Raw genomic sequence first — 26837 nt, forward strand, 5'->3', positions numbered from 1 at the left:
GAAACAGACAAACTAGACACACAACATAGAATTCCCACCCAGCTCACGTCCTGACCAACACTAAACAAGCAAAACAGAAAACAGGTCAGGAACGTGACACCATGTTAAAGCCAACAACATAAACATATGTGGCTGTGAGACTACATATGGAAATAGTTCCAGTTAAGAGTAACACAATTCCAGTGATTATTTCAGCAGTATGCATGTTTAAAAAAATCTCTGACATCTCCACCAACTACTGAACTTAGTTTGAAGTATTTTTGAGGTCCCTGAACTGATCATATGGTTCTGTTTTTCTTCCAGTGTTAAAGCAGTGTTAAAGCATGGCCCACATTCTTCTTACTGACCTGCTGGATCACCTGGAGCACGATGAGCTGAAGAGGTTCAGGTTTTATCTTATTGACCAAACTCTGGAGGGTTTCAAACCCATTTCAAGAGGCCATTTGCCTAAATGTGAACACTATGATGTAACATACATTGTGGAGAAGATGATGGCAGCCTATGGTGATGAAAGAGCCCTGAAGATGACAATGCACATCCTGGAGAAGATCCCCCGCAATGACCTGGTACAGACGATGGAGCGTGAAATGGAGAAGAGGTAGGTTTTAAGATTTACAAGATGTAAGTCAATTTAGCATGTTTTAGATGTCATGCCCTCTAACAACGGTTAACGTAATAACTTGTCTAAATGTGATAAATGTAAAAAAAAAACGGTTAATGTAATAATTTGCCGGATAATGTAATAAAATGTTAAATGGATAACGTAATAACAAAGTAAATGTTTTTATGCACTATTTCCCTCATTTTGATGCACATACCACCCTCCACAATTACAAAAACACACACACATTCGAAATTAGTCACATTTGAAATCTATCACTTATAGATTACTGTATATTGTGACTACTCAATTATTCCTCTTACTTCTGACTTATAGTTAGTGTGACAGCAAGACCACTCTAGATATTCTACTACTACTACTACTAGTACTACTACTTTTAGGCCTACTATAACCACAGTCACTATTTCCACCACTATTGCAGTCACTACTTCTACTGTTACTTTAATATACACTTAGAATTTTTGGGGGGGATAGAACCAAAAAGTGTGCCTACAAGCTGGTGCCCTGTACCTGCCTGAGTGGAGTAGGTCAAAGTCAAGATGCAGGGGGTCAGAAAGGATCTTGTGAGCTTTGCTGAGGTTCCTAACCTTAAAGATCTCATCCACATATGTCTTTCATACTCTGAATACCTTAATAATTGCTGTGATGATAGTTCTTCTCAGCATTTTCTTTTGAGTGATATTGGGATAAGATTTGATCCTCAAGCGGGATTTTAAGCATCTTTTTATGTTTATCATCAGGGCCACAGCGAGTCATATGAGTAATGAGTGACCAGTCAGGATATTTTAGCGTAGATCCAGGTGATGATGATACCAAACCAAGGATAAAAGCTAAACCAGTAGAACCCAGAGTTGTATGACACTAATGTTATAATATGTATGATTTGTATGAAATGTGTATCTTTCTTGTTCGATTGAATTGTGAGACTGTCTTTCACTGCTTTCAGGATCCATCCAGATAGACCAACTTCACCAGAACCCATTTATCTATCAATGAAGACTAACAAATCTATGAATATCCCTCCCTTGTATTTAAGGATGGAGACTTAACTCAAAAAGAGAAGTCAGATAATACATTTTACTTGTGCAATTGTATCCAGAATAACCTATTTTGCTACTATCTCATTCAAATCAATAGAAAAGGGTATTGTGCCACAAGACCTTACATTAGCTTTAGCCAGCTAGTAATTATCCCCAATAGCTAACATTAGCTAGTTACCCTAGCAACCGATTCACTAGCTCTGTATGGAAACAAATGTCTTACCTTATTGTTGTGAATGTTTATTATTATTAAGTTAATATGATAATTTAGTGCAGAAAGCCAAGCCAACTGTAGCTAAGCAGATACGAAGCACCTCATTAAATACAATTATAATGTTTATTTCAAGGTGTTTGCTCATTCTTTCCAATCCCCCCTCCACTCCTCATAGTTTTCAATTACTATAGTGCAGGAGTTTTCAAAGTCTGAGATAGTGGACCTCCCTTCAGAAAACATCAAGGCAGCCCCATAACAGAAAACAGATGAAGATTAGGTCTCTTTAACTTGCTAAGACAGTATGTATTCATAATGTGGCTTGCATATCCACTCCTAACCTTCTACAGTCAGTAGCCTAATAGTAAGCAATTGAAAAATAAGATTTTTTTTTTCTTTGCGAACTGTCCCTGTAATGGTGAGGCGGGAAGTTGGTTTTTCCACAAGCCTTTTCATCATCTCAAATTCATGTAGCCTTATTGTAAACCCACTGGCTAGATAGCACATTTGAGCCAGCGAAACCAAATCGAGAGCTTGGAATTATAAGGTTCTATCTGCATTTTTGTCAAAACAGGGTTATTGACATAGCCTTGTTCTGTACAATGCTCTATACCTATAAAGTATTCTAAATACCTCCAATCGTGTTGTTAAAATAAAGGTAGACTCAGTGATATGACGTAGGTGCACAACATAAACAGCACAGTGGGTCAATTTCCGCAACAACTAAGAGTGTTGAAGCGCGAGACTAAACTTTTCAGCTGTTTTGGTCCCGTACCTACCACTCTAACATGAAGCAAACACATGTGCAGATACTGTGTGTGAGCGTAGTGTTTTTAATCTCCCTCATCGCAATATCTGCGTTGCTATTCGTGGCAACTTCATTTTGTTGAGTCTACCTTTAAAAAGAATACAAGATAAAAATTGCTCATACCATTCATATCAATGATGGTTTGGAACTTTATAGACCCCCGCCAGCTATTTTTTTTAAACTTTTCCCTGTTGAAAAGTATAAATACAGTAATGTACACACACTTTAGGGTAAAAAAATACATTTGGTGCAAAAGTAACTTTTTTTTGACACAACTGCAACATTTTGCAGGAGTTGCTCTGATGGGTGATTATTTGTCAGTCATCGTTATCCCCTGTTAATAGATGAGCAATAGAGGTGCATCCGTCTTATCAATATCCCTGCTCACCGTTTACTACTGTTTTAATAGGGTGTAATTTGCTTAATATAAAGTGAGATATGAAGTTTACAAGAAAGCTACAATTCTCTTTTTTTCAGTAGCCTACATATACTACATATTTGCTACAGGAACATATATCATGTTTTTGCGATGGAAATGTATAGTAGAAAACTATATACCGTTTGACTTTTCCTCCCCAGAAACTCTGGCGCCGCTCTTGGCAGGCGCACCTCACACTTTGAAAGCCTTTGTTTTAGTTGCAGGGTTCAGCTGCAGAGGGCAGACTCCCGAATCCCGAGTTGTCTACAGATGAACACTGACCATACTATGGATACCCCACTTTTATTCAAGCAGGAGGCCTGTACTCAAAATGAGGGGTGAGAGGCTGTTTGTGGCACTTAGTTAATTTGGATGTAAATTCAATATTATTTACATATTATTTACATCCAACATTTGTTACATCCAACTCTCATAGTCTTCTACTTGCAGGGTTCATCTGCAGAGAGCTGATTCATCAACTGCGAGTTGTCTAGCCATGAAGACTGACCATTCTATGGATCTTCCTATTCTTTTCAAAGGAGACTTTACTCAAAAAGAGGAGTGAGATTACACATTTTACCCCTAACCTTGCGCCACTGACCTGGACCTTAACCCTAAACCTAATCTTAATCCTACCCTTTGAATCTGATGGTTGAATATACACCTCCTTTATGGCGTTTTATTCAAGTTGATGTCAACACTAATTGGTTGAATTATGTTGCTTCCTCTTCTCATAGTTTTGCATTTCTGTACTTTCAGTGTTCATCAGGAGAGAGCTGAGTCACCAACTCTGAGTTTTGTATCAGCAAAGAGTCACCAATCAATGGATATGGATGAGGAGGACAAGGAGGATGAGGACAAGGTGGAGGACACAGCTCAAAAAGAGAAGTAAGATCGTACATTTATTTTAAGGGAATTTTATCAAACAAGTGAACAAGGAAATGTGTCTTCTGCGCAATACCACACATATGCATGCACGCACACGCACATCCACACACACACACAGCTGAGAGGAGCACAGGGTCAAGCCACTGTGCAGTGCCCCTGGAGCAGTTTTGGGTTTAAGTGCCTTGCTCAAGGGCTAGGAGATTGTAGTTAGGATCCGTTTTGCCAGACCAATTCTCCCATTTTTATTATTTGAAATTGTGAACAAAGATTTGAGCGTCTTTCTATGTTTACAGCAACAATTTGAAGCATCTCCAGCTACGTACCATTAGTCCTATGTCTCTCTATGAGTGACCAGAGTAAGAGTAAACAATCAGTGAGTTCAATCAGCATAGACCCAAGTGATGGAGACCAACCCAGGAATGAAAGGTAAACCAACAACACATGCAGAGTTGTATGACATGCACCTATGACATGTACTTTAAAACTTCCTTTAAACACCGAGCTGCTCTGCCGTTTGTTGGGATGGGCGTTTAATACAGTTTGAGGTTTGGAAAGCCCAGTTTGCCCTATTTCTACAAGTTAATAAAAACAGCTACTATCATTGATACATTCTATCAATGACAGCCCCGTTCAATAATACATTAAAAAAATTGTACATTTGGAATGCACAGAAAATGTCAGGCTACAAAGTCAGCAAAGTGATACATTTTTCTTGCTAGCTACATGGACAGACTTGTATTTTGACAGGCAGGGATTATCCAGTGCGAGGTAGAGACAGAGAGGGTGGGATAAAGTATATAAACTATCTTTGGTAGGGAATACAGTTGACGTCAACTTCGATTTTCTGAAAAATGTTGTGGGTAGCAGAGCATCAATGAGCACGTCCACGGGTGCAGATTAGGGGAGACTGGGGCTGGTTGTCACACTTTTTATACTCGTGTTATTCTCAACACTAGTAGACCTATATCTTATGACGAAGGCTCAGATTTTTGGTGCAGAAATGGACTCTGTGTTTTTACCGGTATTTCCAGCAATAACCACTAGGGTTGCTGCAGGTAGGAAATCCTAGAAAATGTTCAGTTATTGACACAAGCTCTCTCCAATCAATGAATGAATCAATGTCTGGTTGTGCATGTGTGTTTGCCGGTGGGATCGCCTGAGCCAGGGAAGGCGTAGCACTGCAAATCTTAATTGCACATAACCTGTTATTTTAAGATCAGTGATTCTACACCTCACTTTGCTCAAGCTGATCCTTTCCAACGGACTCCGAAGTTGTAGAAAAAAATGGGTCAATTAGGGGCAGTTAAAGGCGAAAGTCAATAGAAGCAAACCTGGGAAGTATATTATAATTTGTGTGGGGGGGGGGGGGGGGGGTAGCCTTCACCAGGATTTGAACCCGGGTCAAGTGACTGTCAAGCCAACACTTAAACCTTAACGCCAAGATGTCTGAATCTTCTTGACTAGCTCGCTAGGTGTTGGCTTAAGGACAATACACTACCCCCTTCCTTCAGGAGAGCGTGTCCCACGCTTTTCCTATACCTAGTTCCTCACATGTACACGGATGGCCTTACGGGTGCCATCCCACTTTTGACACCAATGTAGCGTTTTCGGGGTGTAGCCCCTACCCGTACTCAAACCTGGATTCAGCGACTGTCAAGCCAACACCTTAATTGTTATACCAGGAGTTTGAACTCTTGGTGTAATGGTTAAGGTGTTGGCTTAGCAGAAACTGGACCTGGGTTCAAGTTCTGCTCGGGGCTGCCCCCTGAATTTGCTACAATATACTTAGTTTGAGTGGTGTGGGCGATGCTGACGTGGTACTCATACAGATTCTTCAAGGTTGGCAGGTCTGGCATAAATATGAAGCCATTCCCGTACATTATAAGTTACAGGCGTTTGTTCAAGGTTCTGCATTTAATGGAAGTTTTACAGGTTTATTTAGGCTATATGTTTCTTGTAAAAGTGAAAGGTTTCTCAGTATTTAAAAAAATAAAATGTTTAAGTAAGGGATAAGCAGCGACACTTTACATTCTGTGGAAAATAATGCACGATGTGGAAGGTGAGTGCCACGATACGCTAGTGGAGTGGAACTAACCTTCCATGGAGTTGCATTATTTTCCAGAGAATGCATAGAGCCCTGAGTTGATTATCATGATTTTACCACGGCTACAATTTAACACATTTACAGATAGAAACGTGTTCATTTGCATGTATAAATGTGTTCAACATCCACTGACGTACAGTGGGGCAAAAAAGTATTTAGTCAGCCACCAATTGTGCAAGTTCTCCCACTTAAAAAGATGAGAGAGGCCTGTACTTTTCATCATAGGTACCTTCAACTATGACAGACAAAATGAGGGAAAAAAATCCAGAAAATCACATTGTAGGATTTTTAATGAATTTATTTGCAAATGATGTGGAAAATAGTATTTGGTCAATAACAAAAGTTTATCTCAATACTTTGTTATATACCCTTTGTTGGCAATGACAGAGGTCAAACGTCTTCTGTAAGTCTTCACAAGGTTTTCACACACTGTTGCTGGTATTTTGGCCCATTCCTCCATGCAGATCTCCTCTAGAGCAGTGATGTTTTGGGGCTGTTGTCTGGCAACACGGACTTTCAACTCCCTCCAAAGATTTTCTATGGGTTGAGATCTGGAGACTGGCTAGGCCACTCCAGGACCTTGAAATTCTTCTTATGAAGCCACTCTTTCATTTGCCCGGGCGTGTGTTTTGGGATCATTTGTCGTGCTGAAAGACCCAGCCACGTTTCATCTTCAATTCCCTTGCTGATGGAAGGAGGTTTTCACTCAAAATCTCACGATACATGGCCCCATTCATTCTGTCTTACACGGATCAGTCGTCCTGGTCCCTTTGCAGAAAAATAGCCCCAAAGCATGATGTTTCCACCCCATGCTTCACAGTAGGTATGGTTATCTTTGGATGCAACTCAGCATTCTTTGTCCTCCAAAACACGACGAGTTGAGTTTTTACCAAAAAAGTTTTTGGTTTCATTCTGCCCATATGACATTCTCCCAATCTTCTTCTGGATCATCCAAATGCTCTCTAGCAAACTTCAGACGGGCCTGGACATGTACTGGCTTAAGCAGAGGGACACGTCTGGCACTGCAGGATTTGAGTCCCTGGCGGCGTAGTTGTGTTACTGATGGTAGGCTTTGTTACTTTGGTCCCAGCTCTCTGCAGGTCATTCACTAGGTCCCCCCATGTGGTTCTGGGATTTTTGCTCACCGTTCTTGTGATCAGTTTGACCCCACGGGTGAGATCTTGCGTGGAGCCCCAGATCGAGGGAGATTATCAGTGGTCTTGTATGTCTTCCATTTCCTAATAATTGCTCCCACAGTTGATTTCTTCAAACCAAGCGCTTACCTATTGCAGATTCAGTCTTTCCAGCCTGGTGCAGGTCTACAATTTTGTTTCTGGTGTCCTTTGACAGCTCTTTGTCTTGGCCATAGTGGAGTTTGGAGTGTGACTGTTTGAGGTTGTGGACAGGTGTCTTTTATACTGATAACAAGTTCAAACAGGTGCCATTAATACAGGTAACGAGTGGAGGACAGAGGAGCCTCTTACAGGTCTGTGAGAGCCAGAAATCTTGCTTGTTTGTAGGTGACCAAATACTTATTTTCCACCATAATTTGCAAATAAATTCATTAAAAATCCTACAATGTGGCCGCCCGGGTGGCGCAGTGGTCTAGGGCACTGCATCGCAGTGCTAACTGCGCCACCAGAGTCTCTGGTTCGCGCCCAGGCTCTGTCGCAGCCGGGCCGACCGGGAGGTCCGTGGGGCGACGCACAATTGGGCTAGCGTCGTCCGGGTTAGGGAGGGTTTGGCCGGTAGGGATATCCTTGTTTCATCGCGCTCCAGCGACTCCTGTGGCGGGCGGGCGCAGTGCGCGCTAACCAAGGGGGCCAGGTGCACGGTGTTTCCTCGACACATTGGTGCGGCTGGCTTCCGGGTTGGAGGCGCGCTGTGTTAAAGAAGCAGTGCGGCTTGGTTGGGTTGTGCTTCGGAGGACGCATGGCTTTCGACCTTCGTCTCTCCCGAGCCCGTACGGGAGTTGTAGCGATGAGAACAAAGATAGTAATTACTAGCGATTGGATACCACGAAAATTGGGGAGAAAAGGGGGTAAAATTTAAAAATAATAATAATAAAAAAATAAAAAAATACTACAATGTGATTTTCTGGATTTCTTTTTCTCATTTTGTCTGTCATAGTTGAAGTGTACCTATGATGAAAATTACAGGCCTCTCTCATCTTTTTAAGTGGGAGAACTTGCACAATTGCTGGCTGACTAAATACTTTTTTGCCCCACTGTAGCTAGCAAGTTTACTAGATAGCTACAGTAGTTACCTAGGTAACCACACAAACTACACAAAGATTTTTTAGGGCCGAGGCCAATACCGATTTTGGGGGGTCAAGGTGGCGATATTTAAATATTCAATATCATGAAATTAGAACATTTTGATGACAATGTATGCGATAATGCAAACATTTTTAAATCAAACAATACATTTTACATTGTTTTTACCTACCTAACTACATATAATGGTAATAATTGTATTTGAATGGTAAATCATAGGCCTACTCAAAATACAAGTGAATTAATATTCAGTAGGAGTGTGTGCACGCATTGAGTTATTGGGCTTGTTTTGGCTGATCAGTGGAGTGTATGGTGCTACAGATGACAATCTGTTTGCTTTCCATTCGGGACTTATATTAGCCTACTGATCAACAACATTTGCATAGAAGCATCACTCCAGCATGTCTCACCTGTATGGAAGGACATCATATAGGCACTGCTGTTAGTTTAAGAACATGAAATAACCTCTATTCAATGAAAATGGGTCCAATTTAACGTCATGATTGGTGATCACGAATGCTTATGAAACTAGTAATTTTCCATGATTGGGAAAAGGTGTTTTTTTCAACTTCAAATAATATTTTTGCAGGAAGCGTCTTACAATCTTAGGCAAAATCCTTTGTATCTCCACCGGGCTGGGCAACCTGAGCTTTTGCTATCTCTAAACAACTCAGCTGCCAGGACGAAATTCAAAATAACTCAATTGGCTATTTCGGCTATCTGTCAAGAAATGTGCAGGTTGTAACTTGATCGTACTGCTACAATTGAATAGAGCGAGGCTGTAACTCTGCTCCCTTTCACATCTCTCTCCATTGCTCATATCACTTGCTGCTGTTTACTGATACTATGATAACTAGCTGAATGGCGATGACATTTACTACCATGTCATAAATGTGCATAATATCTAGCAAGGAGAGCAAGGGAAGGAAAATATATGAAACGACGATGCACGTTGTCTGAATGACTCAAATCTGCCAATAGTTTAAGAAGTGAGAACTCGCATGCACACACACTAATCTACAGCTTTCTTGGTCCATAAACATGCAGGAAGATTCTTAGGTAGCTAAACCTGTTGCCAATCTTTATTTAGCCATTTTGAAACACTTACTTCTTTCCCTATTATGACAATCCTCTAACCCGGCTATTAACTGAACATTTACGGATACGATTGCGGCTGGTCAGATCAGCACGCCAGTAAATAGCAAACGTTATACCAAAGAGGTTTAGAAACTCTGTGGTTACACTGCAAGTCAGATGACTTGGTGTCGAAAATGGTACATGTTCAAAATAATAACCAGCAAATGTTAGCGATTAGCTCCTATCTGATATCTTAGCACCATGTTTATCTAGCCAGCTAGATATAATTGTAGCTAATATAGCTAGCTAGCTAACAGCACAGATTAATGGGTTAGTTATCATAATATTTTTTATTTTACCTTTATTTAACTAGGCAAGTCAATTAAGAACAAATTATTATTTTCAATGATGGCCTAGGAACAGTGGGTTAACTGCCTGTTCAGGGGCAGAATGACAGATTTGTACCTTGTCAGCTCAGGGATTTGAACTTGCAACCTTTCAGTTACTAGTCCAACACTCTAACCACTAGGCTACCCTGCCGCACCTTTGCTAACAGGTCACATAGCTATCTGCTTAGCTAGCTAGCTAGCTTGCTTATTGCATGCATGTCCGTGCATGTCGACACAAGCCTTATTATTCATGAATTAAACTAAGATTTACAACAGGAGTTTGATTTTGGTTACTGTGTCAATTCATACATTTCTAAACACTTCACTTTTCTGTTGGAGAATGAGCTAGCTTGCTGCTGTTGATGATTTTTCCAGCTTAGCATTATGCAGTGCTCATGGCTCAGGCGGTGACTGGAGGCTGGCATAGCAGCAGTTTTACTATGTAGAGGGACTATCGGCCAATAGCAGATAGACTAGAAAAGGCTCGGACGATTATCGGTTGTTCTCTAAAACAAACAGATTTGCTCAAAGAAGTAGGAATTAGAATAATTAATAGGATCTCTATGTGCTAGCTAAGTTAACCAAACCATCAGTCCTGCTAGCTTGCTATTATGAAAATCGAATTCATCAATGCCTATAATATTTTCAATTTGACTTTTTCTTTCGAAATCTGCCCTAACATGGAACATGTAAGAATTAACTTCATAGCCATTGAATATTGCTATATATTATAGGGAAATAATGCATGTTCTAGAATGCCCTTCAAGCCAATCAGAAATGAGTGTTCCACAATGCCTTGCTGGATATAATGGACAATATAATGGAGTTTATAATTTCTAAATAATATACAGAGTGGAAGCGTTTAGCCTACTTACACCACAATGGAAGCTTCTCTAACATCAGATATGTACAGTGCTGTAACGTCTGGAGAGTGATGGTTGTGGAGTCAGACGCAGAGAGCAGAAGGTGGACGGGAAAAACGCTTTTAATGTCCTTCGTCAAGTAACCAGTTAGAAACACGGGTGAAGCCCAAAACACAGGCGCAACAAACCCAAAACCAGAGTTACTAAAAATACCGGACAGCGAAAACCCAAAAGAACACAAATACCACATACGTCAAAGAACAACAAGCCCGCACAAGCACCAGCGGGCTAAACGAACTTAAATAACACCCATCCCAAAACCCCAACAAGGAACAGGTGAAAACAATTAGACAAGAACAAACGAAAAGGAAAAAGGAATCGGTGGCAGCTAGTAGACCGGCGACGACGACCGCCAAGCGCCACCCGAACAGGAAGGGGAGCCACCTTCGGTGGTATTCGTGACAAGTGTGGTGTCCCTCAGGCAGTTGCCTTGGGCCTTTACTCTTCTCTATTTTTGCAAATGATTTGATACTTGTCTTACCAGAAGCTAAAATGACTGTATACGCTGACGATTGCACACTTTACACATCAGCACCTACAGCCAGTGAGCTCACTGAGACTCTTAGCAAGGAGTTACAGTCAGTGTCAGAATGGGTAATTAACAATAAACTAGTCTTAAATATATCTAAAACCAAAAGCATTTTATTTGGTTCAAGCATTCTCTTAGACCTAAACCTCAACTGGAGTTGTCCATAAAGGGTGTGGCCATTGAACAAGAAGTAACATTGGATGGTCAGCAATTATGGTCAAGTCATATTGACAAAGTTGTTGCAAAGATAGAGAGAATTCTGTCTGTTATAAAAAGATGTTCTGCGTTTTTTACAAAAATATCAACATTACTAGTTGTTCAGGCTCTGGTCTTGTCCATATTGATTACTGTCCGGTAATATGGTCAGGTGCAGCAAAGAAAGACCTAGAAAAGTTGCAGCTGGCGCAAAACAAAGCAGCACGTCTTGCCCTTAACTGCACACACAGAACTAACATCAACAACATGCATGATAGTCTTTCATGGTTGATGGTTGAGGAGAAATACAATACTTCTCTTCTTTAAAAAAAAACATTTGTGTGTTGAAAATGCCTAACCACTTCAGTAGCGGTGCGTAGGTAAAATCACTGAGGAATCCAAGCCAATAAAAAAGCCATATTACTACCTATGTTGTGATAATTGTGTTGTTTGCTCTATAACCCATTCATTCATACGCAACCGCGATATACAATAAGCCCGTGACAACAAAAAGACAACAGTCACACAGTGGAGGAATAAATTCAACTACATATATGCTTGTTTCATCACAAAACCGGAGAGCAACATCTGTCAGGTGAAGTACACAAAGCAAATATTGCATATAACAAACAGTAGTATCACCTGTAGCATGGTCAAGCAAATTAATGTTTTTGATAGTTTATGAAACAACTACTGATTTAGAATCACAGAGTTACCGCAAGTCAGCACAAAGACAACAGGATCACTGCCTCCGTGCTTCCAGCACCATTTCAACTTAAACATTTAAACATCATCAAATCAACAAGGCTAGATTTGCTTAGTTTAATACACTGAAAACAAACTTAAAGATAATATACCAAAAACATTTTAGTCCAATCAATGCTGTTAAATGACCAATGGGCTGTCCATGGTACTGATTCTGGTCTCTGTCGTGTGTGTGTGGTGTGTGTTGTGTGTGTGTGTGTGTGTGTGTGTGTGTGGTGTGTGTGTGTGTGTGGTGTGTGTGTGTGTGTGTGTGTGTGGTGTGGTGTGTGTGTGTGTTGTGTGTGGTGTGTGTGTGTGGGTGGAAAACAAAAAATGTTGACATCAACCCTACTTGTAGACTAGTAGAAGGCCAGTGCCATCGTCCTCTCTTTCATGATGGCAAAATGATCAATGGCTCTGTCTTACAGTACACTTTTAGTTTTTGTTGTCATAGGCTACCTAGCTAAAATGCTTTCTAGCTTCCTTGCATGGGCAACAATGAACCAGCTAAGTTAGTTAGCTAGCTATGTGAGCCTATTAGGATACCTCTAGGCAACATATTGAACTTCAATTGTCTCAGGCCAGTGGCACAACATATTAATTTATGGTTACATCAGAATCGCAGTCACAATCATTGGCCTGTACAGAGAATGAAGTCAAAACCACAAGTCCAAATCCCCATCTCAATCCATGGCTTAGGAAAGGCCTATTTAGCAAGCTAGCTACTGCAGGACATCAACACAAGCAGACCAGAAACAGACACGATTTTCTGAAAATTATGTTTTGCTTAGGAAGTGATTTGATTGGTGTGAAGCCAAATCCAAACTGGTCTCCCTTGGGGGGCATTTTGCTGCACCAGGACAACCCACAGTTGAGCTCAGCTCAACGCTGATTGGCAAATGAATTTATATATTTTTTTATCAAGCGAGGCCAAATGCTTTCTGTCATCAACCAATCAAATGCAACTGTGGCAACATTATATATTATTTTGGTCCAGACAGCATTAGATACATGGGTTACACATACTGAGAGAGAGGGGTACTGTTTCCCTCACCCTGATGATTTCTCCGGTGAGATTCAGCCACTTGCGAATTGACTGAAAATTATGAAAACAGAGAGTGAGACATTTTTTATTGGTCAAAGATTTGGGGAAGCCTGGCTTCCCTTGGCATCCATGAATGCAAGCCACTGAACCACTTGTATAATATATTTGCATACAAACATAAATACCCACCAGACACGGCACTATGGGTTTCTTCACTGTACCCAAACCAAAAAACATGGATTACTCAGCACCTCTCCTTGTTCTAAAGATCTAAAATAACTGTACTGTATATAGAATATGAATATGTATAAATTAGTAGTGTGTAAATAGCATTTTTGGTGTCTTTTGGCGTCTTTCCAATATATACATTGTTTAAATTTTAATTGGATTTTTATTTAGAATTTAACATCCTTGTCTATAACTGTTTTGTACTTTGTCATGTATTTGTGTGTTTTATGTGGACCCCAGCAAGAGTAGCTGCTACATGTGCAAATTCAGATCCTAATAAACTAAACTAAACCACGGTTGCCAAAGAAATCTATACTAAAGCTCACATTTACCAGTAGAAATGACATGTTTTCATTGATATTTTCACTTAAGTAAATTCCTACTATTTAATCTTTCCACTAAACCTGGTCGTTAGCTCTATTGTTTAGGTTGCTAGAGAAGTGCACTGGTCATTCATTCTATTTGTTCATTGCTATACAGGCTGGCAACGTTCTTATGCCTTGCTTCCTAGCTAGGCAACTATGGCTAACACAGTCACGTCAAACTCTGCAGGTAGAACAAAAGCAAAGTAGCTGCATTTAAGTTTAATCTGTTTTCTAGTGACATTTATTTGGAGACATCCACAACAATGAGTTGATGATGTCAGGAAACGGTTCATTACAGTAGAGGAGTATTTACTGCAAATTAAACACTAGCAAAATTGTTTGTTGCTACCAAATCTGCCAATATGATTGAATAACTGAATTCAACAATACCAGTTCCTGAAAGCAGCTGGTCAAACAAGAAACATTTAGGAGTAGCCACTTGTGTCATGACTGCAACATTGTAACAAAGAAATTAATGTTCATCACTCACCACATAAGGTCATCAGATGCTGCAAAATAAATTATTGTTATTTAGCTAGCTACCTTTTTTGGAACTGTGTTTACAATGTATCCAATTTCAGTTTGTGTGGATGTTGGTTTAGCTTTCTGTCACATTGTAGCAAGTAATGTCTGCATGGTGCAGTGATTTAGAACGATAAGGAACCTATTGTTGGAACTACTTCAGAGGTGTCCAATATCTTTTTCAACTGTATATGAAATGAATGCACACTCTAGAATGACCTTCCAAGCAATCAGAATCAAGTATTCAACATTGCCATGGTATAATGTATTTTATAATGTTTAAGTTTTAATGTGTGTAATTGTCTTCCACTTAACATCTGCAGGCCAGAAGAGATGCTCTGTGATGTCTGTGTGGTCAAAGCTGTGAAGTCCTGTCTGACCTGCAACCTGTACTACTGTGAGACCCACGTTAAGAAGCACTACACAGTACCTAAACTACAGAGACACACCCTGTTGGAGGTGACTGGGGACCTGGAGGAAAGACTCTGTCAGGAACACAACAGAGCTCTGGAGGTGTTCTGCAGGACAGACAAGGTGCTTATCTGCAGCCTGTGTTCAGTGACAAAGCATAAAGGACATGATACCATCTATGATGAGATAAAACCAGCTAGAAGACAGGTAACTTATATGTTCTGTTATTATGTGTTTACTTACCTCTTGTGTGGGTCCAGTCTTGTTGAGCTGCAGTGATTCCTTGTTTGCCTGATTCATAGCACCTTTTGTTGCATGCTTGATACAGTGCCTTCGGGAAGTATTCAGACCCCTTGACTTTTTCCACACTTTGTTACGTTACAGCCATATTCTAACATATATATTTTTTAAACATCCTCATCAATCTACATATAATACCCCATAATGACAAAGCAAAAACCGTTTTTTAGAATTTTTTTCTGATTTATTAAATATAAATAACAGAATACCACATTTACATAAGTATTCAGAGACTTTAATTAATCAGTACTTTGTTGAAGCTACAAGCATGGCACACCTGCATTTGGGGAGTTTCTTAGATTCTTCTCTGCAGTTCCTCTCAAGCGCTGTCAGGTTGGATGGGGAGTGTTGCTGCACAGCTATTTTCAGGTCTCTCCAGAGGTGTTTGATCGGGTTCAAGTCCGGGCTCTAGTGGGCCACTCAAGGACATTCAGAGACTTGTCCCGAAGCCACTCCTGCGTTGTCATGGCTGTGTGCTTAGTGTCGTTGTCCTGTTGGAAGGTGAACCTTCGCCCCAGTCTGAGGTCCTGAGCGCTCTGGAGCAGGTTTCATCAACGATCTCTCTGTACTTTGCGCCGTTAATCTTTGCCTCAATCCTGACTAGTCTCCCAGTCCCTGCCGCTGAAAAACACCCCCACAATATGATGCTGCCACCTCCATGCTTCACCGTAGAGATGGTGCCATGAAATCTTGGTTTCATCAGACCAGATAATCTTGTTTCTCATGGTCTAAGAGTCCTTTAGGTGCCTTTTGGCAAACTCCAAGCAGGCTGTCATGTGCCTTTTACTGAGAAGTGGCTTCCATCTGGCCACTCTACCATAAAGGCCTGATTGGTGGAGTGCTGCAGAGATGGTTGTCCTTATGGAAGGATCTGCCATCTCCAGAGAGGAGCTCTCTCAGAGTGACCATCGGGTTCTTGGTCACTTCCCTGACCAAGGCCCTTCTCCCCGGATTGCTCAGTTTGGCCGTGTGGCCAGCTCTAGGAAGAGTATTGGTGGTTCCAAACTTCTTCCATTTATTAATGATGGAGGCCACTGTGTTCTAGGGGACCTTTAATGCTGCAGAAATGTTTTGGTACCCTTCCCCAGATCTGTGCCTCGACACAACCCTGTCTCAGAGCTCTATGGACAATTCCTTTGACCTCATGGCATGTTTTTTGCTTTGACATGTACTGTCAACTGTGGAACCTTATATAGACAGGTGTTTGCCTTTTCCAAATCATGTCCAATCAATTGAATTTACCACAGGTGGACTCCAATAAAGTTGTAGAAACATCTCAAGGATGATCAATGGATTCAGGATGCACTTGAGCTCAATTTCACGTCTCATAGCAAAGGGTCTGAATACTTATGTAAATAAGGTATTTCTGTTTTGCAAACATTTCTAACTACCAGTTTTCACTTTGTCATTGTGGGATATTGTGTGTAGATTGCTGAGGATTTTTTAAAATACATTTTAGAATATGGCTGTAACGTGACAAAATGTGGAAAAAGTCAAGGAGTCTGAATACTTTCCGAAAGCACTGTATATTGGATAACCCATGGCAATTTTATACATTGATAATAGATAGTCTGTACTCTGTCAGACATGGAACAAGCCACTTAAATTGATCTTTTCTCTCTTAATATGAATTAATGTAAAACAATACCACATTGTCAGAGTTTCTAGTTTCTTGTGCAAAGTCAGTGTTTTAGAATAAACTATGTGCAAGTACATTAGTTCCATTTTCGTAAAGCCTCTTGTTCTATTCTGATACCAGGTACCGGACGAAGAACAAAACCAATGTCTGACTTTAATTGAAGGTATGTTCAAACCTTTACTGTATCAGAATACGGTTTCATTGTTGATAAAAAAACAAATGACTCACCAAAGTTATTGACATTTGTCAAAGTTGTTAAAGGGGCAATCTGCAGTTCAAAAAAAAAGGGGCCACCTCATCACGGTTTCTGTCAAAGGCTGAGGGATGGGCCTGGAGAAATGTAACCAATGAAATGCATAGACAGAGCTTTGTTGTGCAAGGACTGACCGTCCATGATATCCCCCCAAAAAATTTAACCATGTTTTGAGGCTAAAGTGTTTGTTTACAATTATATTGTTTTCCATCAATAGCTTATAACAGACATGTTCTGGATAGGGCAGGACCAATAAGAGACCTGAACTGGGTACTGGATCATGGACACACAACACAGACACAAAAATATAACAACTTTTATTACAATAATAGATTAAAATGCATACAATAAGGCTCGGGGCAACACTGCTCTCAGAATGCAATGAACATGGCGGCTTTAGTGTTGCAGGTATTTGACACAGCAGGAGACCAAAACCACTCAAAAGTTAGTACGTGAAGGCACAGAAAATCACTAAAGTAAAGTACAGAAAACTTAGGTTCGAAGGCGGTGTTTAGACAGGCAGCCCAATTTAGATATTTTTTTACACTAATTGGTATTTTGACCAATCACATCAGGTCTTTTCACATCAGTTCCTTTTCAGAGCTGATCTGATTGGTCGAAAGAGCAATTAGTGAAAAAATATCAAAATTGGGGTGCCTTAAAAAATAAAAACTATTTCACTCTCCTCTGTTTGACTTAAATAGGTCAAATCGTTTAGCATTTTACCCACAACACCTTAACTGATTGGTTTTGGGTGCGCGTTAGATTCTACCTATTATCTATAGATTTAGGCTAAACCAAAATGCAACTGCAATGTGTAGGCTAATATTCACATGCTGAAGCAAATTAATGAGAAAAACTGGATACATGTTTGTTATAACTAGGCTACTGTATGTATTTAAAAAACTAGTAGGCCTATCTTCAACGAACATCCATGCTCACCTGCCGGAGTTTATGACAAAGCAACATCAAAAACTGTAAATACCCAACTTGAAGCAACCACAAAAAGTTTCCCAGCAGGTTTTAATTGTCCAGTGAGTGATCAAGCCCTCATCACACCGACAGCTAATAAAGCCTGCCTCTTTACGCCTACGCCAGGTGTTGCGCCCATAATTCCCGTTGTCAAAATAGCTAAAATATTAGTGAAACACCCACAACTCAACTAATGCGCTAAGATTTACAATTGATTTTGGTTTGTTAAAATAGAGCTGTAAGCTTCTAAAGTTTGTAATTTCCACTTAAAATGACTTAATTTGCCCTAACGTAGAGTGTATCAACCCCTACAAAAAATGACCATTAATTATAATCCACACAATAATAAAAATTCCCTGTTGCGGCAGGATTATCTTCCTGCTGTAGCAAACTGGCTCAAATTAAGATCCTGCTTGCTACCCAAGCTACATTTTCTGACTCCTCGACTTTAGGTTGTTGCTCAGCCTCTGAATATCATAGAGACAAATCAACCATATACCCGTGTGCATCAGAATCACGTCTTTTTTGAGAAATTAGCTTGTTTACAGCTTGTTTCCAGCCTAAAGCATCATTGAGTTAAGCGTCATTATAGATCACTTTATTTAAATTGGGAATAAATGTTTTACCCTTCAAAATCTTAAGCCTTTTGCCCTTTTTCTTTAACAAGGGGTATGTCATACCCCCATATACCACAGTGTGTGGGTTTCCATCTCTCCTAGTATTCTTATTGAAACCTTTGCACCAGTAACAGATACTATTTGATAAAAATAACCTTTAAAAAACACACACGATCACCCTTCATAAACACTGAGTGTACAAAACATTATGAACATTATGCTCTTTCCATGACAGACTGACTAGGTGAATCCAGGTGAAAGCTATGATCCCTTATTGATGTCACTTGTTAAATCCACTTCAATCAGTGTAGATGAAGAGAAGGAGACGGGTTAAATAAGGATTTTCAAGCCTTGAGACAATTTATACATGTATTGCGTATGTGTGTCATTCAGAGGGCGAATGGGTTAGACAAAAGATTTAAGTGCCTTTGAAGAGGGTATGGTAGTTGGTGCCAGGCGCAATGGTATTCTCCTTTGTGCTCTCTCTACGACTTCCACAAGAGTCAGGAGACTCGTCTGAAGTTGGTATAGCCAATCTGCCAACTTCTGTCTGTAGTGTCTAAACCTTCTGTGCAAAGATGATACTCTCACGAACATGTAAGTGTTAGTTGTTTTGCTCTAGGATGCCCACAGGCCTCACAAGACTCGTCTGAAGGAGGAGTATATATGGAGAATGTTTGTTGCCAAAAATATGGGGTCAAATACATGTAAAAAAAAAAATAATAATAAATAAATGTTTCCTGCACTTTCTTATATCTCTCAGATATAGGAGAGACACTTCAGAACAAACTTTGTTTTGATATTTTTTGGGGGACTTATCTGTTGTTACATGTAGTGAATATGCTATTCAATGTGTTTGTATGGGCTAATAGAAGTAAGCCCCGCCACCCCCTACAAAAAGAATCAAATAATCTTACAATTCAAAATCAAATACTAAATTATCCATTGTATGACCGTTCTTCAAAACAATTCCATATAGCTTAGTAGACCCCCCCGCCCACACCCCCGACCCCGGCTTAGACAGGGCTTAGTATTAAGTAAGTATTTAGAACTTAAATATTGATTCACATTCTATTTTAGTATTCTATTCATAGTCTACTGTGTCTGTCTTATTCCCTGCTTTACCAGTGCTGCCCCCTCCTGGTGACATCCACTTCCTGTCGGTGACATCAGACTCTGTTTCTTTGAGCTGGGGTTCTCCTGAGGGGGTTAAAGGACCACACCAGTTCAGAGTGACCTGGAGGTGCGACAGGGAACTCAGCCGCCTAAGCGTTAAAGCTGTGCTTAATGTTAAAATAAAGGACCTCAAACCTGGTAAAAGGTATGAGTTCAGCGTGGCGACAGAGGGTGATAATGACAGTCTAAGCAGATCGGTCTCAGCATCTAAATCAACAGGTAAAGTTATCTGTGTTGAGATACAGGACCCCAACAGTTGAGATACAAGACCCCTTGACTTTTTCCACATTTTGTTACGTTACAGCCTTATTCTAAAAATTATTAAATATAATTTTTTTCTCATCAATCTACATACAATAACCCATAATGACAAAGTGAAAACAGGTTGTTAGAAATGTTCGCCAATTTATACAAAAAACTGGAATACTATATTTACATAAGTATTCAGACCATTTGCCATGAGACTCGAAATTGAGCTCAGGTGCCTCCAGTTTCCAATAATCATCCTTGAGATGTTTCTACAACTTGAATGGAGTCCACCTGTGGTAAATTGAATTGATTGGACATGATTTGGAAACACACACACCTTTCAATATAAGGTCCCATAGTTGACAGTGCATTTCAGAGCAAAAACCAAGCCATTAGGTCCTAGGAATTGTCCGTAGAGCTCCGGGACAAGACTGTGTCGAGGCACAGATCTGGGGAAGGGTACCAAAACATTTCTGCAGCATTGAAGTTCCCCAAGTACACAGTGGCCTCCATCATTCTTAAATGGAAGAAGTTTGGAACCACCAAGACTCTTCCTAGATCTGGTCACCTGGCCAAACTGGGCATTCGGGTGAGAAGGGCCTTGGTCAGGGAGGTGACCAAGAACCCGATGGTCACTCTGACAGAGCTCCAGAGTTCCTGTCTGGAGATGGGAGAACCTTCCAGAAGGACAACCATCTCTGCAGCACTCCACCAATCAGGCTTTTATGGTAATGGCAGAAGACAGAAGTCACTCCTCAGTAAAAGGCACAAGACAGCCCGCTTGGAGTTTGTCAAAAGGCACCTTAAAGACTCTGACCATGAGAAACAAGATACTCTGGTCTGATGAAACCAAGATTTCATGGCACCAGCTCTACGGTGAAGCATGGTAGTGGCAGCATCATGCTGTGGGGATATTAGTCAGGATCGAGGGAAAGATGAACGGAGCAAAGTACAGAGAGATCCTTGATGCGCTCCAGAGCGCTCAGGACCTCAGACTAGGCTGGGGGTTCACTTTCCAACAGGACAAGAACCTAAGCACACGGCCAAGACAACGCAGGTGGCGTCGGAACAAGTCTGAATGTCCTTGAGTGGCCCAGCCAGAGCCCGGACTTGAACTCAATCAAACATCTCTGGAGAAACCTGAAAATATCTGTGCAGCGATGCCCCCCCATCCAACCTGACAGAGCTTGAGAGGATCTGCAGAGAAGAAAGGGAGAAACTCCCCAAATACAGGTGTGCCAAGCTTGTAGCCTCTTACCCAATAATACTCGAGGCTGTAATCACTGCCAAAGGTGCTTCAACAAAGTACTGAGGAAACTGTCTAATTACTTATGTAAATGTGATATTTCCGTTTTTAAGTTTTAATACATTTGCAAACATTTTTAAAAAGCTGTTTTTATTTTGTCATTATGGGGAATTGTGTGTAGATTGATGAGAAAAAATAACAATTTCATCAATTTTAGAATAAGGCTGGAACAAAACCAAATTTGCAAAAAGTCAGTGCTTTCCAAATGCACTGTATATTGTATTTTTCTTCATGTAGTGCCCAAAATGATCAATGAGTTCAATGTTATCTTTCCTAAAACAAATCCTATTTTTTATCCCAGTGGTCCCACCACCGAGGGACTTAAGAATTGACCATTCAGAGATCTACTGGACTATACACTGGTCCAAAGCTCACAGAATGGAGAAAACCCCTCAGTGCTTCCTCATATCTTACAGCAGCCCAGGAACAGAGCCCAAGGCAATACATATTGAAGACTGCCATATGAGACTCTCTGACCTGCGACCTGGCACTCAGTACACTGTCAGTGTCTCAACTGTGCTGAACAATGGGGAACAGAGTGAACCAGTCTCTACAACCATCTACACAAGTAAGTGGTTTTCTATACTTTTGCAGTTCATCATCTTTGGTGTTTTTAATGGTACACTCAGCAAGATGACATCATCATGTATGGTGGGGCAAACAACATCAACATAATTAAAATCTATCAAGGCAGCCGAATTAGTCATAATTCATGCCTTCCCTTGAGGCATGCCCACATCTTCATTTAATATGTTTTCATCGTTTTCTTACCTTAGAAGTAATCCATGGCCTAAGAGTGACTGCAACCTTCATTACCTTGCTACTGTCACCAAAAGCTAGTGTTAACAAACAGTCTCATATTTTCTTGATTGCTGTCCAAAGTATGTTGTCCCCATTTGTTATTGCAGAGCTCAGCTTGAAATCATACATTCAGAAAGTGGGACTGACCGACCATTGTATGAAGAAACTGTCAGTGAAAACCATGCTGGCACTTGATGACCAAGTGCTAGAAGATGCTCCAACTCCTCAATCCTCACCTTTGTGTTTTCTGAAGAAACTGGTGAAAATGAACATGTCTGCAAGGAATGTGAAGTACTTCTTTCCAGAGGAAGAAGGTCATATAATTGTAAACCCCCTAGACCTTATCACAGCCCTGTTTCTGTGCTCAGATGGTTTCCTGCAGCAGGAGATGGTCAAGAAAATGTCCATGTGTCAGTTTGCTGTTCCTCTCCTGCTGCCCAACTGTGACACGGAACAAAGCACTTTGATGCTGTGGGCCTTGAGGGACATAGTGAAGAAGTTTAGACTCTCTTCACAAGTAGACACAAAGTCCTTCATGGAGGAGAGAGTTGTGGATTCTGATATTCCTATGGTGTCCTTTGTTAGGCTAGGAAAGAGCAGCCTGTCCAAGTCTCAGATTTTGAATAAGTTGCTCAGTAATCCTCAACAGTACCCTGACACATTTGTTCATCGTGAAATGGAATGTGGTAATGCCCCTCGTACAATCTCAGATGGTCTGGTTGAAATCAGCTGGTACTTTCCATGTGGGAACAGAAACATAGACATGTTCACTAAGCCTGTGGCAGTGGCCAATCTCAGAGGAGACATCAGGTCCTTTGAAAAACAGTTCTCCTTTCTGTGTCAAACATCAGCTGGAGTTTACATTTTCAGTGATGATTTCGAGTCAGATATCAAGGTGTTGAAAACCAAAGACACAAAGGAAGAGTTATTTCTGGTTGTCAGCTCGCAGAGAAAAACATTCACAGAAAACACATTGACAAAATTCATCACAGAATTCAGTATCAAGCCAAAAAATGTGATTGTTAAGGGAAATAAAAATGATGCAGAATTGGTAAAAACGTTACAGTCATCTGTCTGTGACATCATTGAAATGAGTCCAAACAGATTGACTATTGAAAACATGGCTGACGTAGCTCGTCAGAGTGGGATTCTGGTTGATGAAGATTTCGATGAGTGTCAGAGTGCCAAGAAGATGGCAGATGAAATCACCAGCAACATAAAAGACACAGTGAAATTCAAAGACAAGCAACTACCCTTACAAGGGCAAGTCTGGAAAGAGATTTCCCAGTTGGAGAAAGAGAGATGTAGACTGAGAAAAGCAGGGAGTCAAGACATTGAACACTACAAGAGCTCTCTGAAGAAAAAGGAGAAAGAGCTGAGAGAGAAGCAACAAAGATTTGATATGACAGAAGCAATGACAAACTTCATAACTGGCATGTCAAGTTCAAAAGCAGAGCGATCTTATTTCCTCAAATGGATGCAGATTAATCTGGACAATCTCTCTCGGCAAAACTTGTCTGGTTTACGGGAACGGTACAAAGAGCATTGTCAAAATCATCCAGAGAAAAAAGACATTGCAGATTTGGATAGGCAAATGTCTGATTGTTCCTTGGGACTTGAACATTTCCTGCGTGAGTTGGGACAGTTATATGAAGCTGCTTGCTCCCTCCCTGAAGACAGCCCTCAAAAGAAACAGATGGAGCATCTCCCTAGATTGTGTGCTCAGATGCTATTGGATGGTTTCCCCGTTGAGCTTGTGGATGGAGATGCATCAAATATCCCTCTGAAATGGATATCAGCTGTACTGACTCAGCTTGATACTCTTGTGAAATCCAACAGCAAGATCCGGGTGGTCTCAGTTTTAGGGGTCCAAAGCACTGGGAAGTCCACTCTCCTCAACACCATGTTTGGGGTCCAGTTTGCTGTCAGCAGTGGAAGATGCACCAGAGGGGCCTTCATGCTACTGATTAAAGTCAACAAAGAACTCAAGGAGGAGCTGAAATGTGACTTCATCATGATCATTGACACAGAGGGGTTGAAATCACCAGAGCTGGCTCAGCTAGATGATAGCCATGAACATGACAATGAACTGGCAACACTGGTGATTGGACTCAGTGATGTCACAATTATCAACATGGCCATGGAGAACTCCACAGAAATGAAAGACATTCTACAGATCGTGGTCCATGCTTTTATCAGGATGAAGGAAGTGGGGAAGAAGCCAGTGTGTCATTTTGTGCACCAGAATGTGTCAGACATGTCTGCTCATGACAACAACATGAGGGACAGGAAGAAGTTGTTGGAACAGTTGAATGAAATGACCCAGGCAGCAGCCAGAATGGAGAAGGAGAATATCACCAAGTTCACTGACTTGATGGAGTATGACCCACACACAAGTAGCTGCTACATTCCAGGACTTTGGCATGGGACTCCACCTATGGCTCCAGTCAATGCAGGCTACAGTGAGGCGGTGTACGACCTCAAAAAGAGCTTGATGCAAGACTTCATAAAATGCCCGAAAAATTATGACTTGACACATTTCCTGCAGTGGACACAAAGCTTGTGGGAGGCAGTGAAATTTGAGAACTTCATCTTCAGTTTCAGAAACAGCTTGGTTGCAGATGCATACTCCAGATTATGCTCTGCGTACAATGGTTGGGAATGGGCTTTACAGAAGGAGATGTATAAATGGATGGTGAGTGCTGAAACAAACATTTCCAATTTTGGCATGACAGATCAACATCCCCAGAGGTCCATAAAATATGTGCTAAAGGACTTGATGAGAGAAGCATTTGAGAAGCTTTCAGAGGGAGAAAAGAAAATCCAAGACAATCTAGTAAAATACTTTGAAAAGCAAGATGGCCATGTCAATCTGGTGGAAAAATACAAGGAGGATTTTGTGTCCAGTGCCAAAACACTGAGACGAGAGACAGAAAACACTGTGAAGAACAAACTGCAAGGAGTTGTTGAAATCAAAGAGGGAATGGCAGAACTGATTAACATCAAGAGTTCTCAGGCAAGTACAATGGAAAAACAGGTTCTGGCTCTGCTACAGAACTGTAGAAATAAAGAATCTGTTCTATCAGATGAGGAACTCAGTGAAGAGTTTGAAATCATGTGGAGGAAAACTCTGTCTGAGATACACTTCAAAGGACTCCCAAGAAGAGATGTGGCTCAAGATGCCTTCCTCATGTTACGTGATAATCTGTTAACGAGGGGGAGTCATGCCAACAAGATGTTGGTTGGAACCAGACTGGTGGATTGTGGGAAAAAAGCCTTTGTAGTGGTTTTGGTAAAGAAACGTAGGAGCTTAGTTAAGTACTATGATCTCAACCATCACAGGAAGAAACTACAAGAGTTGTGTGATGACATCATAACACAGTGTCAGGAGTTTATATCCCAGCAGGTGAAAAGCAAAGAAGATTACCATGACACTTACATCAAAGAGCTGCTTATAATGATTGATGAAGCACTGCAACAAAACAACAAATGTAAAGTCAGTGAAGAATGTGACGTTTCCCTCAAACTACACATCTGTGGCATAGCAGCAAGAGAATTTCAAAAGAACCATGATCATTTCTTTGCCGTCAATGATCCAAGGAAGTGTCTGGAACAGTCTAAGAACAAGTACCTTACAGAGTTCAAAGATTTGTTTCGGAACCGAGACCAGTGCCAAAAAAAAGCAGAGGAGTTCACAAAGCTGTGTTTACAGCCAGCTGTACAGGACTATGTGACCAAATTGATTGGTCCTGATGTGGTTGATGAAGTGAAGACAGGTAAAGGGTCGGAGGATTACAGCACCCGAGGAGCTTTCCAGTTCTCCATTTTAAAACAGCTCCTGACTGATGGGAAATATGAGAAATACAGAGAATACATTAACCATTATGAAATGTTTGTGAAGGACTGGCTGTTTGACCAGATTGTCAAACAGCTCTCAAAGGATAGCAGTTTAAAGACATTGGAGAATAAACATCTTACAGAGATAGTCAAGATAATCACTAACTCAATTTCTATCATCAGAAATACATCTAGCCCTGCAAATGATATCAAGACTTTCATTCAGAACATCTGCAGTGCCCTTGTAGAGAAGCTTGTCTTTCCAAAGGATGGTCTGGATTTGATCTTGATTCTGAACACTGCAGACACAGAACAGTTTGCTGGCTACCTAACAGAGTTTGTGGGAGAAATGGAGAAGTCACTGGAAGCTGAGTATGATCGGAGGACTGATATCAGAGAGAGGCTCAGATCTCTGCCATTCAAGCCTCAGGACAAGATGTTCACCAATCTGTTTGGCTGTGGGGAGGTATGTCCCTTCTGCAAAGCACCATGTGAAGCAGGAGGTAAGGAGCATACCGAACACTTTACCTCCATTCACCGTCCACAAGGTGTCAGTGGTTTGGAGTGTTCAGAGACAACAGTGTTAGTGACTGACATATGTTCCTCTGATGTGATTAGTGACAACACATTCCAGACCACACTGACAGGAGACAAACCTCACCCCTACAAGGACTACCAGAAATATTACCCTGACTGGAGAATAAGGGGAGATTCCAGCATCAAGGCTTCAGACTACTGGAAGTATGTGATGGCCAAATTCAATGCAAGAATAGCTAAAGACAAAGGGTCAGTTCCCGCTCATATCCCAGAGGACTGGAAGGCATTAACAGCTGATGATGCAATGAAGAGCTTGACATCGTCATTCAACATAAAATAAAGTGGAGAACTTTAA

General features: G+C 40.9%; 1 protein-coding gene across 1 annotated transcript; it reads left to right on the top strand.

The window, feature by feature from the left end:
* Positions 1–323: 323 nt before the first annotated feature.
* On the top strand, positions 324–26837 carry LOC139023636 (interferon-induced very large GTPase 1-like). The gene is made up of 7 exons (XM_070437143.1): positions 324–598; positions 3859–3987; positions 14708–15002; positions 16855–16897; positions 19705–19971; positions 21609–21879; positions 22148–26837. The coding sequence occupies exons 1-7, from the start codon at positions 324–326 to the stop codon at positions 26820–26822; spliced, it is 5955 nt and encodes a 1984-aa protein (XP_070293244.1). The 3' UTR covers positions 26823–26837.

Source organism: Salvelinus sp. IW2-2015, linkage group LG34 (genome assembly GCF_002910315.2).
Source record: "Salvelinus sp. IW2-2015 linkage group LG34, ASM291031v2, whole genome shotgun sequence".
Classification (NCBI taxonomy): Eukaryota; Metazoa; Chordata; class Actinopteri; order Salmoniformes; family Salmonidae; genus Salvelinus; species Salvelinus sp. IW2-2015.